Source organism: Pteropus alecto, unplaced genomic scaffold (assembly GCF_000325575.1).
Source record: "Pteropus alecto unplaced genomic scaffold, ASM32557v1 scaffold110, whole genome shotgun sequence".
In the NCBI taxonomy this organism is placed as follows: Eukaryota; Metazoa; Chordata; class Mammalia; order Chiroptera; family Pteropodidae; genus Pteropus; species Pteropus alecto.
The window spans coordinates 1,606,074-1,631,960 of record NW_006431920.1 but is presented as its reverse complement, the minus strand read 5'-3'; the positions used below and the strand labels follow the sequence as shown (position 1 = coordinate 1,631,960).

The 25,887-nt window shown below is 35.2% G+C and overlaps 1 protein-coding gene across 2 annotated transcripts in view; it reads left to right on the top strand.

Annotated features, from left to right (window-relative positions):
• The window catches only part of PSMD1 (proteasome 26S subunit, non-ATPase 1), an 84,936-nt gene that overhangs the window by 44,886 nt on the left and 14,163 nt on the right, over window positions 1–25,887 (top strand). For both annotated transcript variants that reach the window (XM_025043216.1, XM_006906641.3), the window contains 7 exons: window positions 5,711–5,825; window positions 8,572–8,688; window positions 16,846–16,948; window positions 21,594–21,763; window positions 22,630–22,722; window positions 24,215–24,301; window positions 24,815–24,961. In XM_025043216.1, coding sequence (XP_024898984.1) covers window positions 5,711–5,825; window positions 8,572–8,688; window positions 16,846–16,948; window positions 21,594–21,763; window positions 22,630–22,722; window positions 24,215–24,301; window positions 24,815–24,961 — 832 coding nt within the window. The remainder of the gene's footprint in view (window positions 1–5,710; window positions 5,826–8,571; window positions 8,689–16,845; window positions 16,949–21,593; window positions 21,764–22,629; window positions 22,723–24,214; window positions 24,302–24,814; window positions 24,962–25,887) is intronic.

Below are 25,887 nucleotides of genomic sequence, written 5' to 3'. Positions count from 1 at the left end.
AGGATATAGTGTTTCATGGGGCAAAAATATGTTTGGGAAACAAAACTATTTTCTTCTTAGTTATTTTCCTGATAATGGATATTTTTCTGCATCTCTTTTATGGTGTGATGAAAACAAAATAAAAATATATATATATCCTCTTTCTCTTTTTAACCTCTAATGGTATTCACTTTTTTTTTTTAATATAAACTAGCCAAAAAATAAAGGGGAACAAGAAAATTGGCTAGAATTCTCAAAACATGTAGCTCCATTGTTGAAAACAGACACAGCTAGCAAATTTGTAGTTGTCTGAACAAATATACTTTTAAATTCAACATATCAAAACAAATATGTGAAATGACTAAGTCATAGATAACACATTCTGTGCTAATAAAATGGTTTCCCAAGTATTGAATTCCTTGCTTTCTACCTCCCCTCAACCCAATAAAGCAAAAGCCACTATTTTTCCTGTTACTTAATCATTTCTAGACAGTTATTTTTTCTAAATTTGTTTATGGAGACATAGAGATGAGCTTTTATTACTGATCAGAAATTAGTCATTTAAATGTTTGATTATATAATTGTACATATGAAACCTATGTAATTTTATTAACCAATGTCACCCCAATGAATTTAACTTTAAAAAATTATGGTAGGATATAGTGTGAAAAACAGACAGATTTTAAAATTTCAGAGCAACTTTGGTTGGCAGTAGGGAAAACAAGATAGCTGAGACTTGCCTACAAATATTAAAAATGTGATTTTTTAATATAAATACAAAATTTTATTCCTTTATACAACTAATGGAATATGGATCGAACCACTAGATTATTTAAAAAAAAAAAACAAAACAAAATAAAACAGTGGTATAAAAACTACAAATAAAGTTAGTTATAAATGCTAATTCAAGGGTATATAACAAACTATAGGAGTTATTTTGTGATATTATCTAAGAGAGAAACGTTTAAAAAGCTAAGATTTAAGGAGTGTCAGAATTATCTAAAATGACTGAAGGTAAGCCTGATAGAATTAAAGATTTGGTGTATTTTCTTTTAGTTTACACGTTTCTCTCCATCTTTTGCCTTGCTTGGCCCCTCACTCTCCCTTCTCCCCTTCCTCCCCCCTTTCTCTTTTTCCTTCCTTGCTATTTATTTGTTGAAGAAACCAAGTCATTACTGTCAACTTTCCCACGGTATGGATTTTGCTGATCGCATCCCTGTATGTAATATAATGTTTTTTTTGGTCTTCTATATTTTCTGTAAATCGATAGTTGGATCTAGAGGCTTGGTCACATTCAGGTTTATTTTCTCTCTCTTCTCTCTCTCTCTCTCTTTTTTTTTTTGGAGGGGCAGAACTGGCAGTGCACATAAGGTCTAGTTGTTTCTCTTTTCGTGATGTTAACATTCAGTAATAATTATGCTGCGGTCCATTCATTACAAGTTGCAAAATGGTGAGGTGATTTTTATCATTTATTAATTTATTAACTGTTACTTTAAAAATTTTTAGAGATAACATACACTATATGTGTGTGTATATATATGTCTAGATGAAGATTAATGTGCAGAAGTTTTGCTTTCAGTGAATGTTTTCATTCTAGTCATTGCTTAGATTCTTTTGTGCTTTTAGAGCTGACTGCTGAAAAATTGAAGAAACAGAATATTATGGTTTTATTGTACTTTTGAAGAAGTCAAATGTCTAAGCTAATTTATTAAAGAATTTGTCATTTCTTGTCTTAACACTTTCCTGAAGAATGTGTTAGAGTTGAAACTGTTATTTGACTGAGAAACTTACAGGAAATTTTTTGTGAGCTTTCAAATTTATAGCCGTCACAGTCTGTGGTCATCTTTAGGTAAAGCCCTACATTAAGCTGCCAGTGTTTATGTTCTCAGGCAAATTTATTTTTTCCTAAATCTCATGAAATTGTTAGTGCTCTATTCTAAGTATATTACTTTTTTAACAGTGGGGGATCGTAAAATAAATGAAGTTTTAAGATACATTTAAGATAAGCTGCTTGCTCTAAGTCAGTTTTCCCTGGTACATCCTGCCTTGGCTGCAGCTGAGTGGCAAGTGGGTAAGTGTTCTGTGTGGCATTAAAGTTGGTGAGGAAATCTGGACGTCAGAACCCTTAATATAACCCACTCTCTAGGTTTAATATCCAACTTGCTCTATATTGTTTTGAATGAACTTTGGGGCACGAGGTACCTTACCTTTTTAAAAATAAGAGCCCAAACTAAAGCATTCTAGTAGTCAAATTTCTGGTTCTGATCCAAAGGCAATTTCTGGTTATGGTCTAGATTTCAGTGATTATAGTATAGTATTCTACTATACCACACCACCAACTCTCCCCAGCATGAACAAGGTAGACCACATATCATTTTTATAGATAAAGTAATTAAGACTCAGAGAGATATAGTGAATGCCACTCTATAATAAATGGCTGCACTAGAATTGGAATCCAGGTCTTTGTGATTCCAAGCCTGTGTTTTTTCCACCATAGCAGACTGAAGATGAGAGAGAAAGAGGTGGCAGAGACGTAATCTAAGGAATCGCTGTGTTATTTCCAGTGAGAGATGATCAGGGCCTGAAACAGGCAGTGGAAACAGAAGCAAGATTTAAGGGTTTCGCTTGACATGGTAGCAGATTAGATGTGAGGAGTGAGAGAATAAAATGATCGAAGATGTGAGTTTCCTGGTCCTAGAAGAATGGTCGTGGTGGGAGAAGCAGTTTAGGGGAGGCGTGCCCTTTATTTCTCTTTCCGCATGGAATTCTGTATGTTGATTGAGGTGTTCGTGGTGTATTTAGTTAATGACATTCAGTGGGAACTTCAAAATTAAGGATTCTGCTCAGATTATTTGGAGTCTGTTGGTAAGGAGTAAAGGGAGTTAAAGGGCAGGGGGTGATATATTCTTAATTCTTGTGTTGTTAATTCTGTGGCACTTACCTAAAGAATTGTAAATTTCATAATTCTACCAAGGAACTTCTCTGAGTTTTATAGCCTCACCAAATCCCCACTGTGACAGACCCCATGTTTCTGCCCACATTTATGTTGCTATATTTTTCTCCTCTAGTTAATGTAGATTAGAAAAAAGACACCATATAAGTATTGAATAAACAGTAGTTAACAGCCAGTATGTTGAAAGAAAGGAATTCATGTGTGCAGTTTATGGTCGGATGATGTCACAGCGACTGCTGCATATTCTCTTGCACAATTCCTGCTCTGTGGAAGATTTGTACAAATAATAACATTGGCGAGATGACTCTTAGCTATAAGCCAAGAAATTGTATTGAAACTACATATCAGATATTAGTTACCTATTTCAGTGTGTGTTTCATTTTTTTTTTAACTAAGTCTTCCCTAGACCTATATGTGGTCTCCCTCCTGGGAACTTGAAAGCACGTAAAATTTAAAGACATTCAGTTAGTTAGCCCTTAGGAAGTAACACTCACAGGTACTAGTTAACTCCCGTTTTTGATTATCTAGCTGAATTATAAACTTAAAGGGGAAGGGGAACCGTGAAAGGCTTGATATTTTTCCCAATGGTTAACCATTAGGCCTTGAACCTAGTAGAAAGTACCTGTTGGTTAAGTCTCTAAATATAAATTTAATTTGGCTCTCTTTGTATTTTACTAAATAATAAAAGTTATTTTATCTTTAATACCTAACACTGTGTTAATAATTTATGAGAAATAAAAACATAGAAGACAGTCTCAGCCCTTGGCCCTTGAGACATGTACAGTCTTGAGTGGTGTTTGTAATTAATTAGGTGACAGAATGCTTGACTTTGTTAGAGGATTTGGGTGTCAGATTATGGACAGAGCATTAAGTTCTGAGGCTAACAGGAGTGAAAAATGAAAGTTAAATGATGGTGCTGTCAAGTACAATTTGCAGACTAACTCTCCAACAGTCTCTTTGGTATAATATCACTTTAAATTTCATAGGAATAGTTCTCACTGAAGAACTATCCAGTAGTAATGAAACTTGATTTAAAACCTTTGATGATTGGTTCATTTTTAAAAGTCATAGAATTGTAAAGTGGAGCAGACCTGAGGGGACTTCTGTTCCCATTCCCTCTTTTTCCAGATATGGAAAGGGACCCCAGAATGTTTGGTTAATTGAACCTTGGCTAAATTACCCCAGCTATTTGCAGACAGAGTAGGCGCTTGAACATGGGTTTTCGACTCCGTGGCTTCCTCTTATATAACTTACTATTGATCTCAGTACATAGTAACCGAAGCATTTATGTTATTACCATATTTTCAGTTATTTGCTCATTTGTTTTTTATATTATTCCTGCAAAATAGTCAAGAAAAGTTGTCTCTAATTACAGAAAGGAAAATGTAAGTGATTTGTTCATCATGTACTAAGAAATTAGCAAAGCTATGGCTGGAACCCAGATTTTCTGTTTGGGAGTGTGTTGCTTTTTTCGCACCACCAAACTGTTTTTCCCATGTTGTTGCCAGTAGTATTATTTCCAGATTATTCACACTCCGAAACTGAGTCAAACTGAGAACATTTTTAAGAGTGATGGACTCTTTCGTAAGGGGAGATGATCCAAGCAGAATTCCACTTGCATTAACTTGGCTGGCTCTACTGCATTTGAAATTTGAATTTACCACTGACTGGAGTTTGAGGCTAGGGGACAATTCCTACATTGAATTATAGATATAAATAGGTCTGTAGGTAATAACTGCTTTCATTCATCACAATAGTGTTAAAACTGTATTGAAATGTAACATATAGTCTTTTAAAAAATATATTTTATCGAATTGTAATATACATCCAAAAACATGCTCATAGTCATAAGCCTACAACTTGATGAATTTTCACATTTGAACACAGCTATGTAACTGGTACCCAGTTCAAGATCATAACCAGCCTCCCATAAACTCTCTCTACACTCTCTTCTGCTCTCATCCTGCTCCCCGTCGAGGGTAACCACCATAGCAGGATAGTCTAGAGCAGCGGTCCCCAACCTTTTTAGCACCAGGGACCAGTGCTCCTGTGAGAATGTAATGCTGATAATCTGAGGTGGAGCTGAGGTGGTGATGCTCACGCTGGCTGCAAATACAGATGAAGCTTCGCCTGCTGGCTCACCGCTCACCTGCTGTGTGGCCCAGTTCCTAACAGGCCATGGACCAGTACCGGTCCACAGCCCAGGGGTTGGGGATACCTGTTTTAGAGGTCAGATACTTCATTAGTCAGGGTTGTTCTATTTTTTGTTGTCTCGTTCACACAAAAATAATGGCTAAAGATAAAATCAGAATTTCCTCATTACCAAGGCTTATTTACCAGTTTAATATTCAACCACAATATTAAAATCTCTGGGAGATTTAAACCACGCAGCTTTAGAAAACTCCTAGAATGACTTTGTTTTCTGAAACAAAGCACAGAGTAGCAGGAAATATAAGAATGGATATAGAACAGAGTGTGTCCCCCAAATCCCCGTGACTGTTCCCCAATGTGGAGGAAGCACAGGGAATGGCTGTAGTGCTGTAATGCAGATCTGTGGTTAAGGAATCAGTGATACATTCCCCTTTCTTTGCCTATCTCTGAATAGTGAAGATAGATTTCTAATATAAATAATAGAATTCTCTAGATTTTTAATTCTGCAATTTCTGTGTTAAATGTAACTGTTGTTTCCCAAAACTTTAAAACAATTGGTAAAATTCTATCTTAATTTAAAATACATTAACGTGTGACATCGTCTTTGCTTTTCCTGTTTCCTGTCAGGACCCCTGAACAGTGCCCCAGCGTCGTTTCGTTGCTGTCGGAGAGTTACAATCCTCACGTGCGGTACGGAGCAGCCATGGCCCTCGGCATCTGCTGTGCCGGTACAGGAAACAAGGTACAGCCCAGAGCCAGTGGCTCAGTTCTTTCCTGGCGCCAGATCGTTTTCCCTCACAGAAAAGTTTATGGAACAGCTGTAAAAACACAAGTGTGGTGTGATCTGTAAGACTTGACTTGCCTCCCAAAGCTCCCCAGAACTTCCTTGCTTCACTGTGCTGGATGGCTCAAAGCCCTTTAAGAACAAACCAGCACATTGCATGGGTGGCTGTCATAGAAACAGTGCTGTTGACTTTTTGAAAGCATTGATGTCTTTTAAAAAAAGAAAAGGAAAGAAGAAAGTGATAAAGTATTGTTTTTCTTTAAAAAATTAGTCTGGTCATTTTACACAGTTATTTTACATGTTTAATTTGCATAATTTGTATTATAGAAATCGAGGTTCTCGTCTGAGGCCAGCAAAATCAACTCAGTTTGATTTGCTTTGTTTCGTTTTAAGCAAATCACTGAACTGCCATTTGCCTGTTTTCTCCTTACAATCAATAGGTAACTTGATATTTGTTAAGCCCTCAAAAGTGACAGAGCTGGGTTAAGCAAACCGATGATTTGGAAAACAGTTCATCTTGAAATACGTAAAGTGCTGCACTGTTGCTTAAGTAACAAAGTATTTTTGGTTCACAGCAATGACATAATCATCACATTTACCTTTGACAGCACACGTGCATACATCTTGGCGAACTTTTCTTTTAAAAAGGCAGGCAGCGTGTGTGTGTGTGTGTGTGTGTGTGTGTGTGTGTGTGTGTGAGAGAGAGAGAGAGAGAGCGCGCACACGCACACACATGATCTTGCTCCCAGTGCCACCACATCAGAGGGAAGGCGTCACTTTATCATCTCTTGTTCAAATTAAAATAAAACAAAGCATAGTTATTAGTTTATTGATTGATTCCAGGAATTAAATTTTAATTTGCTTGATGTTTTCTCTAAAAAGGGTATTAGTATTATATACAAATAATTTTTTCTAATCACGTAAAACATAATTGAAGCTAGGAATTGAAATAGGCATTTTTACTAAATTTGGCAAGACTTGCATAAAAATTTATGGAGACATCCCCTTCCAGTATTCTTGTTCTTCCTCCTTACCCTGCTTTATTTTTCTTCATAGCACTTATCACCACCTAACATATTTTTACACCTTTTTTATTTATTGTCTGTCTCCTCTTCACTGAAATGTAAAGAGCCTGAGAACAGTATGTTCAGTGCTGGAACCTAAAGTCAGACCTGGCACATAGTAAACTTTCAGTAAATAATTTGTCAAGTGAATGACAGAGTGAAGATCATGTAAGGATATGATGGTGAATAAGTTGGACATGGTCTCTGCCCTCACAGACTTTTGTTTTTAAAATGTTTTCATTTCTTTTGGGTGAGAAATTCTTACATGAGAATGTATCTTCAGTTTTATTAGAAATGTCATTAGGTATATAAAATGCAGTTTATAGAAATTGGCCTTCATTGTTTTCTGGGACACATCTGTTCCAAAGGAAAAATATAGTTGGATGTTTTACTAAGTATTTCTCCTCTCAGGTCTTTAGTAGACATTTATGTCAGGCCTCATAAGTTACATGTAAATTAGATATTTTTTCTTTACAGATTATTCTAAAGTTAATATGATATCTAGAAGCAAATGTTCTTTACACAACATCTGACAAGTTAATTCAATGAAGAATTTTATTACTCATACTAAACAAGTCTGCTTTATTTCTAGTTAGTTTGTATCATCTACATATCAATACCTGTCTGACTGAAGTTTGGTGATTTGATTATTTTCGTTTCTTAAAACCTAAAACATCTCTTCTAAAACATATCTTTGATGTTATATCACATACCTCAAAGGCCAAGTTAGTGTCTTTTAACTTGTAGATTGGAAATTGGTTATATTTTTATCATAACTACTTTATAAACAGTATTGACAGTATGTGAGTAATGTTTGAAAAACACACCTCTGTACATTGTCATTACATTTTTCAGCAAAGTGGGGCTAAAGAGAACACTTATCTGGTATTTTTATTAACTGTTATTAGCTCTGATTTTTAAAACACAAATACAGTCATGCACCAAATAATAGTTTTTCAGTCCCATAGGATTATAATGGAGCTGAAAAATTCCTATCATTGAGCGGTGTGGTAACCATGGTAACATTAGGTTAGTGCAGCACGTTACTCATTCACGTGTTTGTGGTGATGCTGTTGCACACAAACCTACTGCATTGTCAGTCGTAGCAAGGATAGCACATGCAGTCACAGTAGTGGGCTGTGCCGTCTACGCCTGCGCAAGTGCACTCTGCAATGTTCGCATGACGGAGTCACCTAGCTACTCATTTCTCACAGTGGGTCCTCATTGTAAGCTGTACATGAGTGTAAATCCACATGTAAGGAAGTCTAAAGTCATTTTCCCCAAAAAAGAAAGAATTCAGTTTATTCTTCGTTTCCTTGGTCTTGGAACAAAAGATATTTGAGAAATATAAGAAATATGTTTGATAACCTAACATGAACCTCACTTTCTCTTTCTTTTTGACCTCTTTTTACCTCAGGACAGGAGCACTCGTGTTCTACAAGGTTCCTTTTCACTTACCATCAATTATATCAAAACTAAAAGTATTCTCAGTTCTGAACTATTGCATCTAGTTACCCTTAAATTAACTTTTTATTACAGTGCGATGAAAATATTGACTTAGAATGACAGTGACTAACTTGAAAATCCAGCTATATCAACTTTATTTAAGGCTGTTTTGTTTTGTTTTTTAATGATTTCAGGAAGCAATTAATTTGCTAGAACCAATGACAAATGATCCTGTGAACTATGTGAGGCAAGGAGCTCTCATAGCTTCAGCTCTCATCATGATCCAGCAAACTGAAATTACTTGTCCAAAGGTGAGCAAACTAATCCTCTACAACAGAGCTGGTCTGGGCTTTTTTAGTAACTTATCTTCTTTTGAGGATATTTTTACCTCAAATATGGTAAACGCTGAACTCATAGGAAGTAAGAAGGTTAGGAGGATGGGAAAACTTTAAATGCATTTTTTTACAGATTTATGGTCACTTTATTAATTCAACTATATAGCCATTTTTGAAAAGTTAGAATTCATGTATTGATGAAATCATAAAAATCGGTGGGATAACTTGTTCCTCTGAGGTAGGATACAAACTCAGGCGGTCCATAACTTCTTTGATCCATCCTTTCATGGTCATGAAAAGGTCTTTGGTCACATTGTATAGTACACACAATCTCCGTTTAGAAATGAGTACATCCAGATTCTCTGTTAGTGTCATTACCCTCTTGGGTGATCTCTTGGGCAGAGTTTCAGATGGCTCCAGAACAGCTTTCTTTCCCTCTTGACCAACAACTATCCAAAGAAATACTCCTGCATATTTTGCCAATGTTGTAGGAGGGGATATAATAGGCTCTCAGTACAGCTTTGCCTGCCTCTCCCTCTGTCTCTCTCGTCCTCTCTTCCTGCCTGCTCTTCTCCTTATCTGTCTTTCCTTCCCCTTTCGTCCCCCCTCCCCACTCTCTCTTTTTCTCTCTCTCTGCTTATGCCTCAGTCGATAGCTGATGCCTTTTATTTTATGTGCCAGATGTCAGTGCACAGTGACCACTGATCATATTCAGCTCTCCAGGTGGTCCCTCTGAAGCCCATCTCTAGACTTGGAGTGAGGGGGAAAGACTAATAACCCAGCTTTACCCCATAGAAATCCTCTTCACATATTCTGCTACAATCCATGCCTCATATATGCCCAGCAGATTACTCTGTTAACAGATTTTGAGACAATTATTTTAAAATCTCCTCTTGGCAATCTCTCAGACCTCATGTTAGAGTTTAATAACTAATGTATCTTGGCGCTTAAGCCAAAACTTCTCATTTCGTTGAGAAGTAGAAAAATGTATAGATCTTATTTACATGTACTAAAAATTACTATGTTTGATACATTAAATAAATGCGATAGCTTTTGCAATAATTTCAGATCTTTTTTTTTTTAATTTTATTATTAGTTTCATGTATACAGTACATTGGTTAGACATTTACGTAGTTTATATAACTATCTCCCTGATTGCTCTTTCTCTCCTCTGGCTCTAAACCTAGCCATAACATTACTGCTAACTGCATTCCGTATGCCATGCTCCCCATCCCCATGTCCATCTATCGACTACTAATTTGTACTTCTTTAACCTTTGCCCCTATTCTACGAGCCTCCCCAACTGCCCCCCACTGTGGCCATCACCAGATTGTCTTCTATATTTGTGAGTCTGTTTTTGATTAGTTTGTCTTTTGTTTCTTAGATTCTGTATGTCAATGAAATCATATGGTATTTATCTTTCTCTGTTTGACTTATTTCACTCAGAGTAATAACCTCTAAGTCCATCCATGCCGTTGTGAATGGTAGGATTTCATTATTTTTAATGGCTGAGTAGTATTCCATTGTATATATGAACCATAACTTCTTTATCCAATTGTCTGTTGATGGGCATTTAGGTTGCTTCCATATCTTTGCTATTGTAAATAGTGCTGCCATGAACATAGGGATGCATAGGTATTTACAAATTATTGTTTTGGTTTTCTTTGGATAATTTCTGGGTCAAAAGGTATATCCATTTTTAAGTTTTTGAGATACCTCCAGACTGTTTTCTATAGTGGCTGTACCAAGTTGCAGTCCCACCAACAGTGTATGGGGACTTCCTTTTCTCCACATCCTCACCAGCACTTGTTATTCTTTGATTTATTGATGACAGCCATTCTGACAGTTGTGAGGTCATATCTCATTGTGGTTTTAATTTGCATTTCTATGATGATTAGTGACATTGAGCATCTTTTCAGATATCTATTGGCCATCTGTATTTCCTCTATGAAGAAATATCTGTTCAGGTCTTCTGCCCATTTTTTAATAGAATTATTTGTTTTTTGTTGTTGAGTTGTATGAATTTTTAATATATTTTTGGAAATTAACCTCTTATCAGATGTATCATAAGCAAATATCTTCTCCCATTCAGTTGGTTGTTTTTTTCATTTTGATGATGGTTTCCTTTGCTGTGCAAAAACTTTTTAGTTTGATATAGTCCCATTTGTTTATTTTTCCTTTTGTTTCACTTGCCCAAGGAGTTGTCCAAAAAGACATTGCTAGTAGCAATATCAGAGAGATTACTGCCTATATTTTCTTCCATGAGTTTTATGGTTTCAGGTCTTATGTTTAAGTCTTTAATCCATTTGGAGTCTATTCTTGCATATGGTATAAGAAGGTGGTCCAGTTTCTTTTTGGGCATGTGTCTGTCCATTTTTCCCAACATCATTTATTGAAGAGACTGTCTTTACCCCACTGTTTATTCTTGCCTCTTTTGTCATATATTAAGTGAGTGTATAGCCATGGATTTATTTCTGGGCTCTCTATTCTGTTTCATTGATCAGTATATCTGTTTCTGTGCCAGTACCATGCTGTTTTGATTACTGCAGGCTTATAGTATAATTTGATATCAGGTAGTGTGATACTTCCAATTTTGTTGTTCTTTCTCAAGATTGCTGTGGTTATTCTGGGTCTTTTATTAAAGGTTCCATATAAATTGTAAGATTATTTGTTCTACCTCTCTAAAAAATGTCATTGGTATTTTAATAGGGATTGCATTGAATCTATAGATTGCTTTGGGAGATCTTTTCATTCTTAACTTAAAATTAGGATAATTAACAGCCTTGTATTCTGCTCCTGTGTGAGAAGTCAAGAAATTGACAACAGAAAAAAACATTGGCACACTGTCTTCTGCCTCATCGAGCAGGTGTAGAACAGCAGCCTATTTTCAGCAAAGTAGATTGATGGAGGGGATAGAGAAAAATTTCTAGAACTCATTGATTATTTATTCTCATTTTATGGAACTTTACTTAATAAATTTCAGTTTCTAAGCAGTTGCTATCAGTTTTATTTTTTTTATTCGGCACTCCCCTCTCTGTGTCAAAATTATTTTTTAAGACTTCGAAAAATTGAATTATTGCAAAGATAGAATCAGACTTCTCTTCCTGTTTTAATAATATTAATGTTATTCTGTCTTCTAGAACATAAACATTTTTTCAAACAGACCACATTTCTTTTTAGTTTTTGTTTTTAAATATAGCAGTTATATTATGAGTAGCTTTTGCATCTTTTATTTTTGTTTTTGATCTTCTGCTGATCATTTTCAGTTGGAGGTTATCCAACTGAGTAATGTCATTAAAGAAGGAAATTTAGGCCATGGAATGCACTTCCCCTAATGGTAATATATAGATACTTATTCACTTTGACCTCATATGTCAGTTTCATGTTATTTGTATTGTGAACAAGATAAATGTTTTACCAACTTCCCATCCTCTGCTCTAGGACTTCAATGATTTTACAATCATAAGCTCTACACCAACAATGGCAGCATCCTTTGGAACGGGTGGGGTGGGGTAGGCTCTGTAATTTGTTCTAAAAAATATACAACAGTTTAAATAATTAGTATTATTAAATATTTATTCTAAAAAATGCAGCAGTTTATTCTAAAAAAATACAGCAGTTTAAATAATTAGTATTATTAAATCATTTCATAAAACATTGTTGAACCTAGTCTTAGCTGATGTGAACACGTGGGGCTCACTTCCATCTTTAGGTTGTGTCATAATGTTGAGTATTGATTAAGAATGCTGAAATGTTGTTATGGCTGGTAGCCTTTGCTATTAATATAGACTTGGTGGAGAAAGTCAAGTGTGTACCCCCACCGACTACAAAAGCAAAACTGTGTGTGACAATATAAAAATCAAATATCCTTTCAGGAAACACTATCCCTTAGAGTGACATTATTCGGTGCATTAATTCTTTAAGTTCTATTTTATTGTTTTCTGCTATTTAAGCACATGATAAAGAGCTTTGTGGACCATAGTTTCTGTCATCTCTTATCCGATAATGGCTAATATAAGTACACTGACATTCTTTTGGGGTGGTATGTGACATTTTGCTGAGAAGAAAAAGCTGTTAAGCTCGAAGAGAAGTTCTCAAGGCTACAGAACCCTAGTCACAAAGTTGTAAATTAGTCCATGAAATAAAGTGGAAATGCTTCGAAATCAAAGGTTAGGTGTTAATTTCATCAAGATTATAGTCCCTCCTGAAAGAATCCAAAAGGGACCTTTTTTTCAGATATTTTGCAAGATTTACAATGGAAATTTCCAAAGGAAATGTTTTTATATAATCATAATACACATCACATCCTTTTACAGAATGTTGTCTTAACACCTAGCTCTACATATTGTTGTCTTAGTTTAAGTAACTCTAGTACATTTTTGCTTTTCTTGGCAGTTTTGTGCTCACTCACTCTCACAAACATAAACCTAGGAACATGCATACACCCCTGGGTGGTTACAAACGCAATTTAGAAAGCCCTTAGACCAGAGGTTCCAAACCATTTAACTAGAATAGTATCCTTTGGACATTAACTAGAATAGGTCTTTGGAGCTATTTTCTCTAGAGAATCCAACTCTACTCTTTATGAAGGATTTTTCTTTTGTTTTTTTTTTTGTTTTTTTTTTTTATTAAATGAAATCTACCTTTAGTAGGTATTTGGGACATGTACATAGTAAGTATCATATATAGAATCAGATAAAAATATTACAGTGTAAGAACAGGATCTGATGCTCCTCCTTGCCTAATACTGGCCTACGGTCTGCTGCAAGGAAGCGTCTCCCACCACTAACAAGATGCACTTTTTGAAAGTGGAATCATATTTGGCCAAGGTTAGTATGGTTTTGCAGTTCTAAAATCACAGTTTGAGTAGATTAGGCTTTTGTGAGCCATCATGGTAACCTAGAAGTATTTCTGTAGTGAAATATGTGAACTTTTATAAAATGAAATTATAAGCATGAAATTTTATATTACATGGTGATATTTTACAGCATAACGCATTTGTAAATAGTAATTTATATTTCCATACCATTACCTTAAGATAGGGACTTGGTAATATAAAGGGCTGCAAGCAACTACCATGAACAAAATAATACTAATAAAATTGAGAAGGAAGCTAAAAATATTATTTGGGATATTGCTAATGGGGAAATCCTGATAGTGTTGATGGGAATATCTAAAATTTTCATTTTAGGCATGTTGAGTTTGAGATGGTAGCAAGTCAGTTGGACATAAGATGAGAACATAGGAAAAGAAAGATTTGAGAACTAGCCACAAAGAAATTATGTATGTGTATAGCTCTTTACCTGCAATTCCAAAATCCAAAAAAGCTCTGAAAACTAAAGGAAGTTTGTTTTTAAGGACTCATTCAGCTGCAGAACCTGACCCAATATGAACTCATTTATAACCTTTATCCCATTTAGTGTTACTGTTCAGTCATTTTGCTGCTTCAGAAATATTAACTCGTTCATTTATGGAATATTGCCCCCACATTCCACTGAGAGTATTGCATAAGATGCGGTATATGCACCATGTTAACTTTCTAACTTCTGAATTCCAAAATTCATTTGGCCCCAAGGATTTCATAGAAATAGAGACCTATAGTTCAACTCATAAGAGCAGATGTAATGCCACAGAAAAAGAATAGAAAAGAAAAAAACCACCTGAACCTCCAAAACTGATCCCTCATGTTCAGCCACAGTTCTGTGTTCAGGAAAACAGAAAGAACAAGACGTAGGCAGCCTATGAGTACCCTCAGAAATGACTCCAAGGGACTTTATTTTCTTCTCCCCATTCTTTATTTTTCTCTCTGGCCTTTAAGAGTATGTTTTTCCCCCAGCAGTATAAGGTATAGAGTTAAAAACATGGCAGGTTAAAAATGCATGAATTTGAGGAAGGCAGAATAGAATGCTTGGATCATATAATCATGTGAATAATCATGCAGAACAGAACGCTTGGATCACAGAGTTGATTAAAATTTAATTGTCTCCTATGAGATTATCATAATATAAAATGGGAAATTAATATGATTTTCTCCTACAAATTCTACTCTGTTTTTATGTGAGGAGCATACTATTCATAACAATGAAATTGAGTCAGAAAATCATGATCCCGGTCATGATTGCAGTTAGTCATTGGTGATCGCAAGCAAGCCACTCATTTCACCTGTCTTACTTCTGTTTTCACATTTGTAAAGTGGAGTATGCCAGATGATCTCAAAGTTGACTTCCAAATTTAAGATACTATCCTAACCTAAAATAATAATTTTTATGAAGAATTATAATAATGAGATATAAGTTACTGCTACATAAGTAATAAAATGTGAAGAAAAAATTTCTAATGATTAAAAACTAGCTTTTTAAAATAGTAAACTTAATTAGATAAGCCCATTAAATATTTGCATTGATTTTTTTAATCCACCTTTGAATTTCATTGAATGTTTGCCTGTTGCTTTGGATGCAATTTTATATTTAAATTCTTCCTTATAATGTATATACAGCGCTTTGTCCATTATTTCTTTTTATAAGATCTTGAAATATTTCATAAATCTTTTAGCACATAAAATTTCTAGCCTATAAAAGGTAATTAAGTGTTCATCTAAAATAAGTTCAGAATCAAAGGAATCTGACCTGTTGAACCAGAATAAAAGTATCAAACCTTAGGATTTTTAAAACTAGAAGAGAATTTTGTGATGATCTAATTATGCTGGGTTTTATAGTTAGAAAAAATAAGAGCTAGAGAAGTAAGTAGCATACTAATATTTATATGCTGAGTAGTGGCAGAGTTCTTAGTTTTTTCCATCGCATTCTGTTGCTGCCTATGAATAAAAACGAGAACCATGTTTAAGGAATATAATTTTGTTAGCAGCATTTAAGTTGCCGAAATAATAAGAGGACTAGTAGGATTCTGCCTTGGTATGGTAAGACAGCCATTGAACTATAGATTGAACTATATATAAAACATATGCTTATTGAACCATATATAAAATGCTTTTTACACTTTACATACATGTTACCTCGTATAATCCATACAACAGTCATGTAAGGTAGGTTCTGTGATCTGTAGAGATGAAAAATTGAGACTCAGAAAAGCTAAATAACTTACCGAAACATCTTATTAGAGCAGAGGTATTTATAAGCCAGGGTTGTCTGATTCTGCACTATATCATAATATAGCCTGCTAGACCAAGATGAATGAAGCGGGGGGAGAGATTCTGAAAGAATATTTAATGCATATAAAGACATCACATTAGGAAACTCAAATTCAATATTTTCTGCTTTTGGCAGATTTGGGGAGCTCCATGTGCTTCTTGAACAAGCAGACTTCTTCCTGGGTGCCTACCATTTGAAAAGCACTGGTGGGAAAACAGAGAAGTGTAAGATGTAGAAGAAACAAAAATAGTTTCCTTATTGTCATCCAAACACTTTTAAAGGAATCACAACTGTATTAAGAACGTATATTTTATAAATAGTATTTTCTAATTGTAAAAGCAATATATATTAATTTTAGAAAATGCAGAAAAGAATACAGAAGCAAACAAAAATTACCAGTAATCTCATCCTAAATGAGCCAGCACATGTTTCATTTTGGTTTGTTCCTTTTAATAAGAGTAATTATTGTGACATGTCCTCAAAAAATTGTGTGCATAGTGAAAATTTTTATATGTGAATACACTCGATCCAAAATATACCTCACACTTTCACTGAAGAGTAGTTTACTTTAAGGTAAACGTGAAGGACCACACCTGTAAAGAAATCTGTAAGGTTGATGGTAAGCAGAATAGCTGGAATTCACAGTGCAATGAAAGCCTTACTGTTCCCTTGAACTATTTAAGCCTGCTGGCTAACAGTGGTGCCGTATGAAATCGCATTCAACATTTCCTTGAGTCTGAATCATCCACTGTGGAATGAGGATTGAAAACAGAACTGGTGCTCCCATACCAGAAAAACCTTAACACCGTGATTTCAACCATGGAGAACTGTGTTGTATTCAGATCTGGTCCTTCTCCCTCTCCTTTTGAATGTTATGAAATTCAGAAGTCAAGTTTCATTACCAATTGAGCAACCTGTTTCTTACTCTAAAATGACACAACAAATGAATAGAATTAGACTATAATTCTTTTTCTTGTTCCTTCAGGTGAATCAGTTCAGACAGCTGTATTCCAAAGTCATCAATGATAAACATGATGATGTCATGGCCAAGTTTGGCGCTATTCTGGCCCAGGGAATATTGGATGCAGGTAAATGTTTTTAAGTCTTCTAACTTTATTTACCTATTTAAACTAAATCCAGTGAATTAACTATATGATGTGGTAGAAATTGAATCTGGGGTAAATTATACCTGGAGAAAATTTGGAGCCTACAGTTCATAGAAATAATTTAGTAGAGTTGCTAAGAGTGTAGACTGAATACCAGTCCCTTTACGGCAGTGATCCCCAAACTTTTTGGCACCAAGAACCTTTGCTCCCAATACCTGAGGCGCTGAGGCGGAGCTGAGGTGGTGACGGTAGCACTGGGAGCAGCTGCAAATACAGATGAAACTTAGCTCACTTTCCTGGTGCTCACCTCCTGCTGTGCAGCCCAATTCCTAACAGGCCATGGACCCATACTGATCTGCGGCCTGGGGTCTGGGGACCCCTGCTTTACAGTACTAGCTATATAACCTTGAGAAGTTATTTCCCCCTTTCTGTCTGTTTTCTTGTCTTATAAAGTCTACCTCCTGGTGTTGGGAGGATTAAAGATACATGTAAACCAATTAGAATGGTGCCTATCATTTAATATTCAATGAGAGTTGGCTGGTTTTTTTCCCTATAATTTTATTAATATATATTAGTTTTAAACAGTTGACATTGGACAGTTTTCGAGGAAAAAAATAGGTTTTCGGCAAATTCTAGCAACCAAGTCATCCTAAAATAAGATACTTGGAATATTTGCCTAATAAATGTGTAGCACACTGGGCTGTCTGGCTCCTGAATTCATGCCCTTCACCACTACAGTGTGGTTTATTTCAGAAGAGACGGGCTGTAGAACGGTGTGTGTTCGTACCTTGGGCTTGAAGTTCGTTTGACATACGTCTTAACTGTTGTTACTGGTGACAGTAGGGTAGAAGAGAGCCAGCCTGTCTGTTTCATTATACCAGTATGTGATTCCTTTTCTTACTCTACCTTAGCCATGTAAAATATAATCTTTTTTATTAACATTTGTTAATTTAAAAGGTAAAGAATAGTATCTCAAGGTTTTCATAGTAGTTCTATTAATAGATGAACATTTTCTCAAATTTATTAGCCATCTGCATTTAAGTTTATTTTGTTATTTAACAAAATAAACTTAATTTTGTTTTCTAATTGCTGTGTTTTTTAACCGTATCAAAGTTTTTGGTGTCCTTGTTTAATAATTTTAGATAATCTCTTTTATATGGTCTTTTTTTAAATCTCTGTCTCCTTTCTAATTTGTTTTATTTTCTCTTTTTCTTGATTGGATTTGCTAGAGATTTCTCTTTTCGTTTGTTTATATTCTGATGCTACTCTTTTTTCCTCTAAATTCTTTATTTTTGCTCAGACCTTTTATTTGCTTTTTCTTATCTTAGGACACTGGTGCTCTTTTCTAAGTTTTTGAGGCAAATATTCTCTTTTAATCCACTTGTTTAGTGGAGTCTTTTGTTTTAATTTTCCAAGAAGTTAAAAGTTTTCTGCTTAAATTTTTAGCATTAGGTACAATTTGTATTTCTCTCTTTGTAAACACAGTTCCTTGCAACTATATGTAAATAAGGTACTATTCTATAGTTACTTTAGATAAAGTAAACCATTTCACTTCTCAATGGTGTTCTCTCCTGTGTATAAACAACACAGAAATTGATATGCCATAGTTTCTCTCTCCTCCTTCCTTACCACTTTTCAGTATTTTTATATTATGTTTACATTGTCATGGTTTATAACATTTGCATTTGCTTGTAAAGTCCTAGTTCTCACAGTTTAGTCTTAGTTTATATTTAAATGGATTCAGTGCTTAGCACCATTTCTTTTATTGCTGTTTCTTTTTCCTGGGTACTGTACTAAGGCTTGACATTTAATTGGCTGGATTTTATCAGCCCTTAGTTTATATTCAGCATCAGTCTGTATGGGTTTTGACAGATGCGTAATGCTATGTATCCACCACTACAGTGTCATACAGAGTAGTTTCAGTGCCCTAAAAATTCTCTGTGTTCCACATTTTCGTCCTTCCCTCCCTACCTACTATCCCCTGGCAACCACTGATCATTTTATTGTCTCTATAGCTTTAGTTTGTCTTAGAATCATATAGTATAGAGCCTTTACAGATTGGCTACTTTTGATAATTAGATTTTAAATAGGATTTAGGAGTGTTGTTTTACTATTCCACAATCTTTTTTCCTTCCAGCTGCCACTTTTTGGAGTTTGTAGTTTCAGACTACAACCCTTTACTTGTTCATTTAGTAAACTACAATTTTTTGCTGGTTTTCATTGTATTAGAGTTTTTGCTAGAATTGGGGGAGGATAATTCTGTTTCAGCTTTATTCGGCCACCTTTACTAGAAGTTCTCTCTGTTTTCCCCTCCTTCCTTCCTTCTTTCTCCTTCCAACTCTTTATTTTACAAGTGTTTATTTGTCATGCTCCCATCAAGTTTGATGCTTCCATTCCATTTCTCTATTTCTCTGTTATATTGGCTCTTGCATTCAGTATTTTAGTGGTTAGTTCATAAAAGTCTGTGCTGTTGTGTTCACTAGTATGAGTATAAAATTATTCTCTTACCCCCATTTTACTTTAATATCCTATCCTTCAAAACTGTGCTGCAATTGCATTAGAAAAATGTATAGTCTTGCACTCTCTCTCTCAGAAGTTAGTGGTAATTGAGAAAATCTGGAGAGGACAACTTCAAAGGAATGAGTGAAGTTATGAGAACTCACTCAATGATTTGATCTCTTCAGGGAGAAAAGCTGAAGAGTAAGGCTTCTGATTGAAGTTTGTAAAACTGTAAACATTATCAATAGGAAAAACTTCTTTGTTTTATAATAGAACAAGAGGCTAGTTTAGTTTCTAAGTCTGAAGAAAATAGGTTTCACTGAAAGAAAAGGAAATTTAGCTTCAAAACTTAAATCAAATATCACATTCTCTAAGAAACCTTTCCCCCTCTTCTTCTGCCCCAGCCAGTCTCTGCCTTGGGTTAATCCATGCTTAACTGTATGTTCTCAGTAGTACCCGGGTTTATATCAATACTTTTATGCATTAAAATAATGCATAAAAGTATTATGCATTCTCTAATAGATTGCAGGCTCCTTGGGATCCTTTTTAGTATTTTATTCAAAATTCTCAATATATAGTAAGCATTCAGTGAACGCAGGGGCTCAAGTAGGGAAGAATACAAGCAGATAATAAATTTATATAACTCATTCTTGTTGGAAAAACAAAATTAAAATGAGCCTGATTTTTTTTCCGGTTAAAATCTTAAATATCCATAGCAAGGTATTAAGAAAATCTAGATTATTTGGTTGAATAATAGAACTCTGATTCTTATAAAAACTTTAAATGCTCTTTGGTTGAGTAAAGTTGATACTCAGTTCCTGACTCCAAGCAAAATGTGAAGACATCCGTGAGATACTGAGATTAAGAGGTTAAGGAAAGTGAAATGTGAGCAAAAGTAATCCAGAATTGGAAATCAAGGTAGGATGGTGACTAGGCACAGACAAGTCCCATTGCATAGGCTATATTATGGAAACTAAAAGATTTGTGTTTCAGAGTTCTGGGGTTCAGCACTAACACTTACCATATAGACGAAAGGTGACAACCTAGCTGCCCATGGGTTAGATCTGACCTAAACACGTGCTTTGTTTTGTCTGCCTAGCAAAATTTTGTTCAAAATCCAGATTCAAGTCTTCGACTCTACTTTTAAAAACAAGATTACCTCATGACTCTAGACCTACGTCCCTAGTAATGTGTCTTTGTTAAATAGGACGTGAACTTTCCACTTTGCTTCCATCCCTACTGCTTCCAGCCCAAATTTTCTCATTCATTTCCCTGACTGGTTCCCAAAGGCTTTCCAGTCTTTCCTAATAGCCTCCTAGAATCTCAGTCTTACAAAGGCCCAGCTGTCTAACACATGCTTGAATCTTAGCTCTTATTCACTAACTGTCTGCACTCCCTCACGGGATAATCTTGGGGACGTGGCAAGAGGTAGATGAACAGGTCAGGTTCCAAGCCATATACCCTCTCAACAGCCCAAACTTCTGATTAAAATTAGCTGTGCTTTCGTTGTTTTATGTATTATGCTTCCTCAAAATAATTTCAGTTGAATCAGGATTGAAGACTAAAATTTTTCTTTTGTTAGTGGTAGTGCTCTAGTTCAAGTGTTCAAGTTCAAACCTTCATTTTGCCAATGAAGAAAAAGATTTTTGGAGGTAAAGTGATTTGTCCAAGGTCATAAGGCTAGTTAATGTTGGAGCTGCCTGCATTCAGATGTGTTTAAAGCAGGAAGAGTAGAACTAAGCAGACGGTATCTACCTCTTGCCTCTTTGCTATTGTTTGCAAATAATGATGTGTATTGAAATTTTACTTGTTATTAGTACATTAAAAGCCAATGTATAATATAGATTAATATTTAATTTAGCATACAGTTTTGATATCCTTCAGGCTTACTTTTTGAAAAATGCCTACCTATGTAAAAAAAAGGCCTAGATTTGCCCTGAGTCCAGTTAAAATACTTCCAGTTTTAGAGACCTTAGATTGCTCACTAGCTAATGAATTTCAGGAACTCCATATTAGGTTTTTATGAACTGTACTCTTAAAATAATCACATGCTTTGTTAGTGCAGTACTTAGAAATCTTTATTATTGAACTACTAGATTTATATTCATCATTTCTCCTTTTTCTACAGGTGGTCATAATGTCACAATCTCCTTGCAGTCCAGGACTGGGCACACCCATATGCCTTCTGTGGTTGGTGTCCTTGTCTTTACCCAGTTCTGGTTCTGGTTTCCCCTTTCACACTTCCTGTCATTGGCTTATACCCCTACCTGTGTGATTGGCCTTAACAAGGACTTAAAGGTATGTTTGTGAGACCTCAGTTTTATAGTGTATCTTCTTTACTATATTCTGTTTACCACCCACTTAACAGGGATTTCCGTGAAATTTTAAAGATGAGGTGGCATCTCATCAATAAAGTATTTCCCCTTCAAATTAAGTCATCACCTCGTTGAGTGGAATGTGTTGGTGGAAGTTTTGAAAATCAAGTCTCCTTACTAACTTTGTAACCCTGGGTAAATCAATCAAGAGGGAGTGGTGAGAGAAGGGACAAAATATGAAAACATGAAAAGGCATTATAGATACTCTAATTAACTTCATTTAATACTAAAAATCTGTGGGAGCTAGAGAACTTTATAACTGGTCAGTAAGTGATAAAGACTTTTCCCAGTAGGCTCATGTTAGACCCTTGTAAGGTGTGAATATATGATGTGGAAACTGTATACAAATTTATATAGTTGTTATTGCGGTTCAAGGAAGGGACATGGAAGTTAGATATGCAGGCTGGATGGATAATCAGATAACTCTTTCCTAAGGAAGTAACAGTTGATGATCTCTGATGCTCACACCATGAGTGAGACTTAACCCACTGAAATAGGGCGCATGGTCTGTAAAGATGAGCTAAAGGGATGCCTGTTCAAAGGCACAGAGCTTCAGGAAAGTATAGGGAACTGCAGGTAGTTCTATAAAGCACCACAAAACTAATTCACTGAAAGAAGACAAATGTCTTTAAGGGAGGAATAACATAATTGAATAGCACCGTAGTTGAACATTTAACCTAGATTGAAACTTCTGGCATCTATTTGCATTTGCTTGTTGAAAGCACGTAATACTTAAACCTTGGTTTTGATTATTTTAATGGATGGGGGAAATTCTTTTATTTTCTTCAGATGCCTAAAGTTCAGTATAAATCAAACTGTAAACCATCCACATTTGCGTATCCTGCCCCTCTGGAAGTACCAAAAGAAAAAGAAAAGGAAAAGGTAGGTTCTTTCTTTCTTTGAGCAGAATTTCTACTTATGTATAGGAGCTGCTTAGTATTTTACTTGGGTTTGTTTTAAATATTTTTATATTTTAAATTAGACATTTTTTAAAGTAATCCTCCTTATGGTAAAAATCTAACATTACACAAGAATATAAAGTAAAAGCTGTCTCTTCTGGGCAATCAAGTCCCATGTTGCAGGAATCACAATTTGTGAATCCAAAGTTTTCTCTGCACATGTCAGTACTTTTTATATCACAAATTGAATTATTCTCTACATATTGTTTTGCATCTTATTGTTTTTACTTAAACAATTTATCTTTAAAATTTTCAATGTATATGGATCTTATTTTTTCCAGAGCTGCAGAGTAATCTCTTTATGTATATACCATTATTTGTCTTACCAGTTCCTTACTGCTGGACATTCAAAGTTATTTCTATTTCTAATTTTTCACTGTTACAAATGAAACTGGAATTAGAGTCTTTATCATATATATTTGTACACTTGTACAAGCATATCTATAGCTTAGGATCTTAGATGTGGAATTGCTTGATCAAAAGTAATGCACATTATTTCTTTTCATAAGTATTAACTATATTTCCCTTCAAAATAGATGTAACCAATTTATACTCTACCAGCAGTGTCTGACACGCGTTGTCATGTGTGAAATCAAACTGTGGTGACTTAAATGGCTGCACTTGCCCCTGAAGTTTTCTCAGTAAAATTACCCTACATGATACACCTTGTGTGTAGGAGAATGGTTCCTTTTCCCAAGATAACATTCCATATTAGCCAGTTATTCTTGATTATTTGCTGTACATTTGTGTAAATAGGGATATTATATAATTGGCCTAATTTGAGGGTGGTGGGTGATAAATATCCTTTGATGACAACATCTTGTTTCATCAGCTATGATTCAGACCCTCCGCTTTGAGATCTGAAACAAAGTCAGTTTATACCAACAACACTGTGCAGCCTTTCAAAGTCCCTGTTTCACCTTTAATTTCAGTGAGACCCATCAAGGAGGATAATTCCAGGCTAATTACTCACCCACTATGTATTACCATTATATCCCTGGATGTAGGGCATCTAGTCCAGTGAGAGTATCTTTATGACCAGATTTGGAGAAAATTTTTTATTTTCTAGTGCTTTTCCTATAAAGTAAAAAGGCACAAAGCACCCAGATCTCTGTCTCAAAAGTTCATAATAGCAAATCCACATCCAAGGTAAGCTTCAGATCAAAAAACAAAAAAATTAGAGCTATGTTGGACACAAGTCTCCAGGAACTAAAACTTTACCTGCTGACCATAATAGTAAATTATGTGAATAAATGTCCTGCTTGCTTTTCCCATTTATTTCTTGATTATTTTGTTCTTTGTGATACTTACTTGCAGGAAATAGAATAGCATTGTAGGACTAAATTCTCCTTGGACTTGTACATTTGTATGTAGATAAGGGATTAACAACAATTTACCCTGTTTACTTTCTTTAGGTTTCCACAGCTGTGTTATCTATTACTGCCAAGGCTAAAAAGAAGGAAAAAGAAAAAGAAAAAAAAGAAGAGGAGAAAATGGAAGTGGTAGGTATAACTTGGTGGTCATATGGGTTGATTTATCTATCTCTGTCATGGTATAGATTCTTGAGCATTATTATACCTTGCTCTTGACTTCCTTTAAATAATTTTCTTTTTCCAAGCATAGAGCCTCATATAATTTTAATTGGAAGAGACTTTAGAAATTATATTCATTTGTGGGAAGAATAGAATATTTCATGGTACAAATCAGGAATGAGTTCTTAGAGGAAATGACAACTGAAATAGTTCATTTTCTTAAATAGACTCCTTTTTTCTGATCTCTGCTGGCAGAAAAACTTCATCCTTTTAAACCAAGTTAAATATCATTCTCACCTCCAAGCAGAGTTACCCTCTCCCTCTGAGTCCGATATTACTTTAGTTGTACCTCCTAAACTAACTTATCATAGCTAATCCTAACTCCCTTTTGTACCTGATAGTTGCCGAGTAAACTTATCAAACATTATTCAGTGATGTAGAACAGAGTGAACCTTTATTGGGCTATTTTTTAATATTTTCTAGGATGAGGCAGAGAAAAAGGAAGAAAAAGAGAAGAAAAAAGAACCTGAGCCAAACTTCCAGTTATTGGATAACCCAGCTCGAGTTATGCCTGCCCAGCTTAAGGTTCTCACCATGCCAGAGACCTGTAGATACCAGCCTTTCAAACCAGTAAGTTACCTATGGCCCTTAGCTATATACTCATGGGATATTGATCCATAGGATGATGGAATATTGACAGAAAAGCATAAATCTCCAAAACACTGAGGAAAGCTCTTTAGTGCTAATAAATCTCTTAGCAAAAAAGAGAACATTTCTTCCATTCAATATAGATATGGGGGAGCTTTTCTTCTCTTTGTGTAACCCTGCAAATATCCTTCATCTACCAGAGGTTTATGCCATAAAAGTTCCTCATACAGCATAACAATTAGGAGCATAGACTCTGGAGTCAAACATTTCGAGTTTGAATCCTGATTCTTCTCCTTACAGTCTGTGTGACTTTGGGTCAGGTACTATACCTCTCTCAATTTCCTCTACTGTAAAATAAGAATTATCTTTCTTAACTCATAGGAATTTGGCAAAGATTAAACAAGGAAATACAGTTAATACACAGGCACTCAGAGCATTGACTTTTACAATTGAAAAGGATCATCATGCCATTTAAATTATTCTAAGGTAGACTGTTTCATAGATGAGATTTCTAGATCCTTATAGAAAAGTAAACCCTTTCTCATCAACTTGAAGGTGGTCTCTGATGGCGGCGAGTGGAAGGCATCCTTACATACAGTTATGAGCCAGGGTCTTATCCGACTAGATTATCAGCTACAGGAGACAAGGGCAGGGGTTAGAAGATGGCTATATTTAGTGGTAAAGAGCTTAAATTGGGCAGAACTGAGTTTAAATTCCAGCTCTGTCATTTTTTAACTGTGTGACCAAGACAAGTTGTTTAATCAGGAATGAGTTCTTAGAGGAAATGACAACTGAAATAGTTCATTTTCTTAAATAGACTCCTTTTTTCTGATCTCTGCTGGCAGAAAAACTTCATCCTTTTAAACCAAGTTAAATACCATTCTCACCTCCAAGCAGAGTTACCCTCT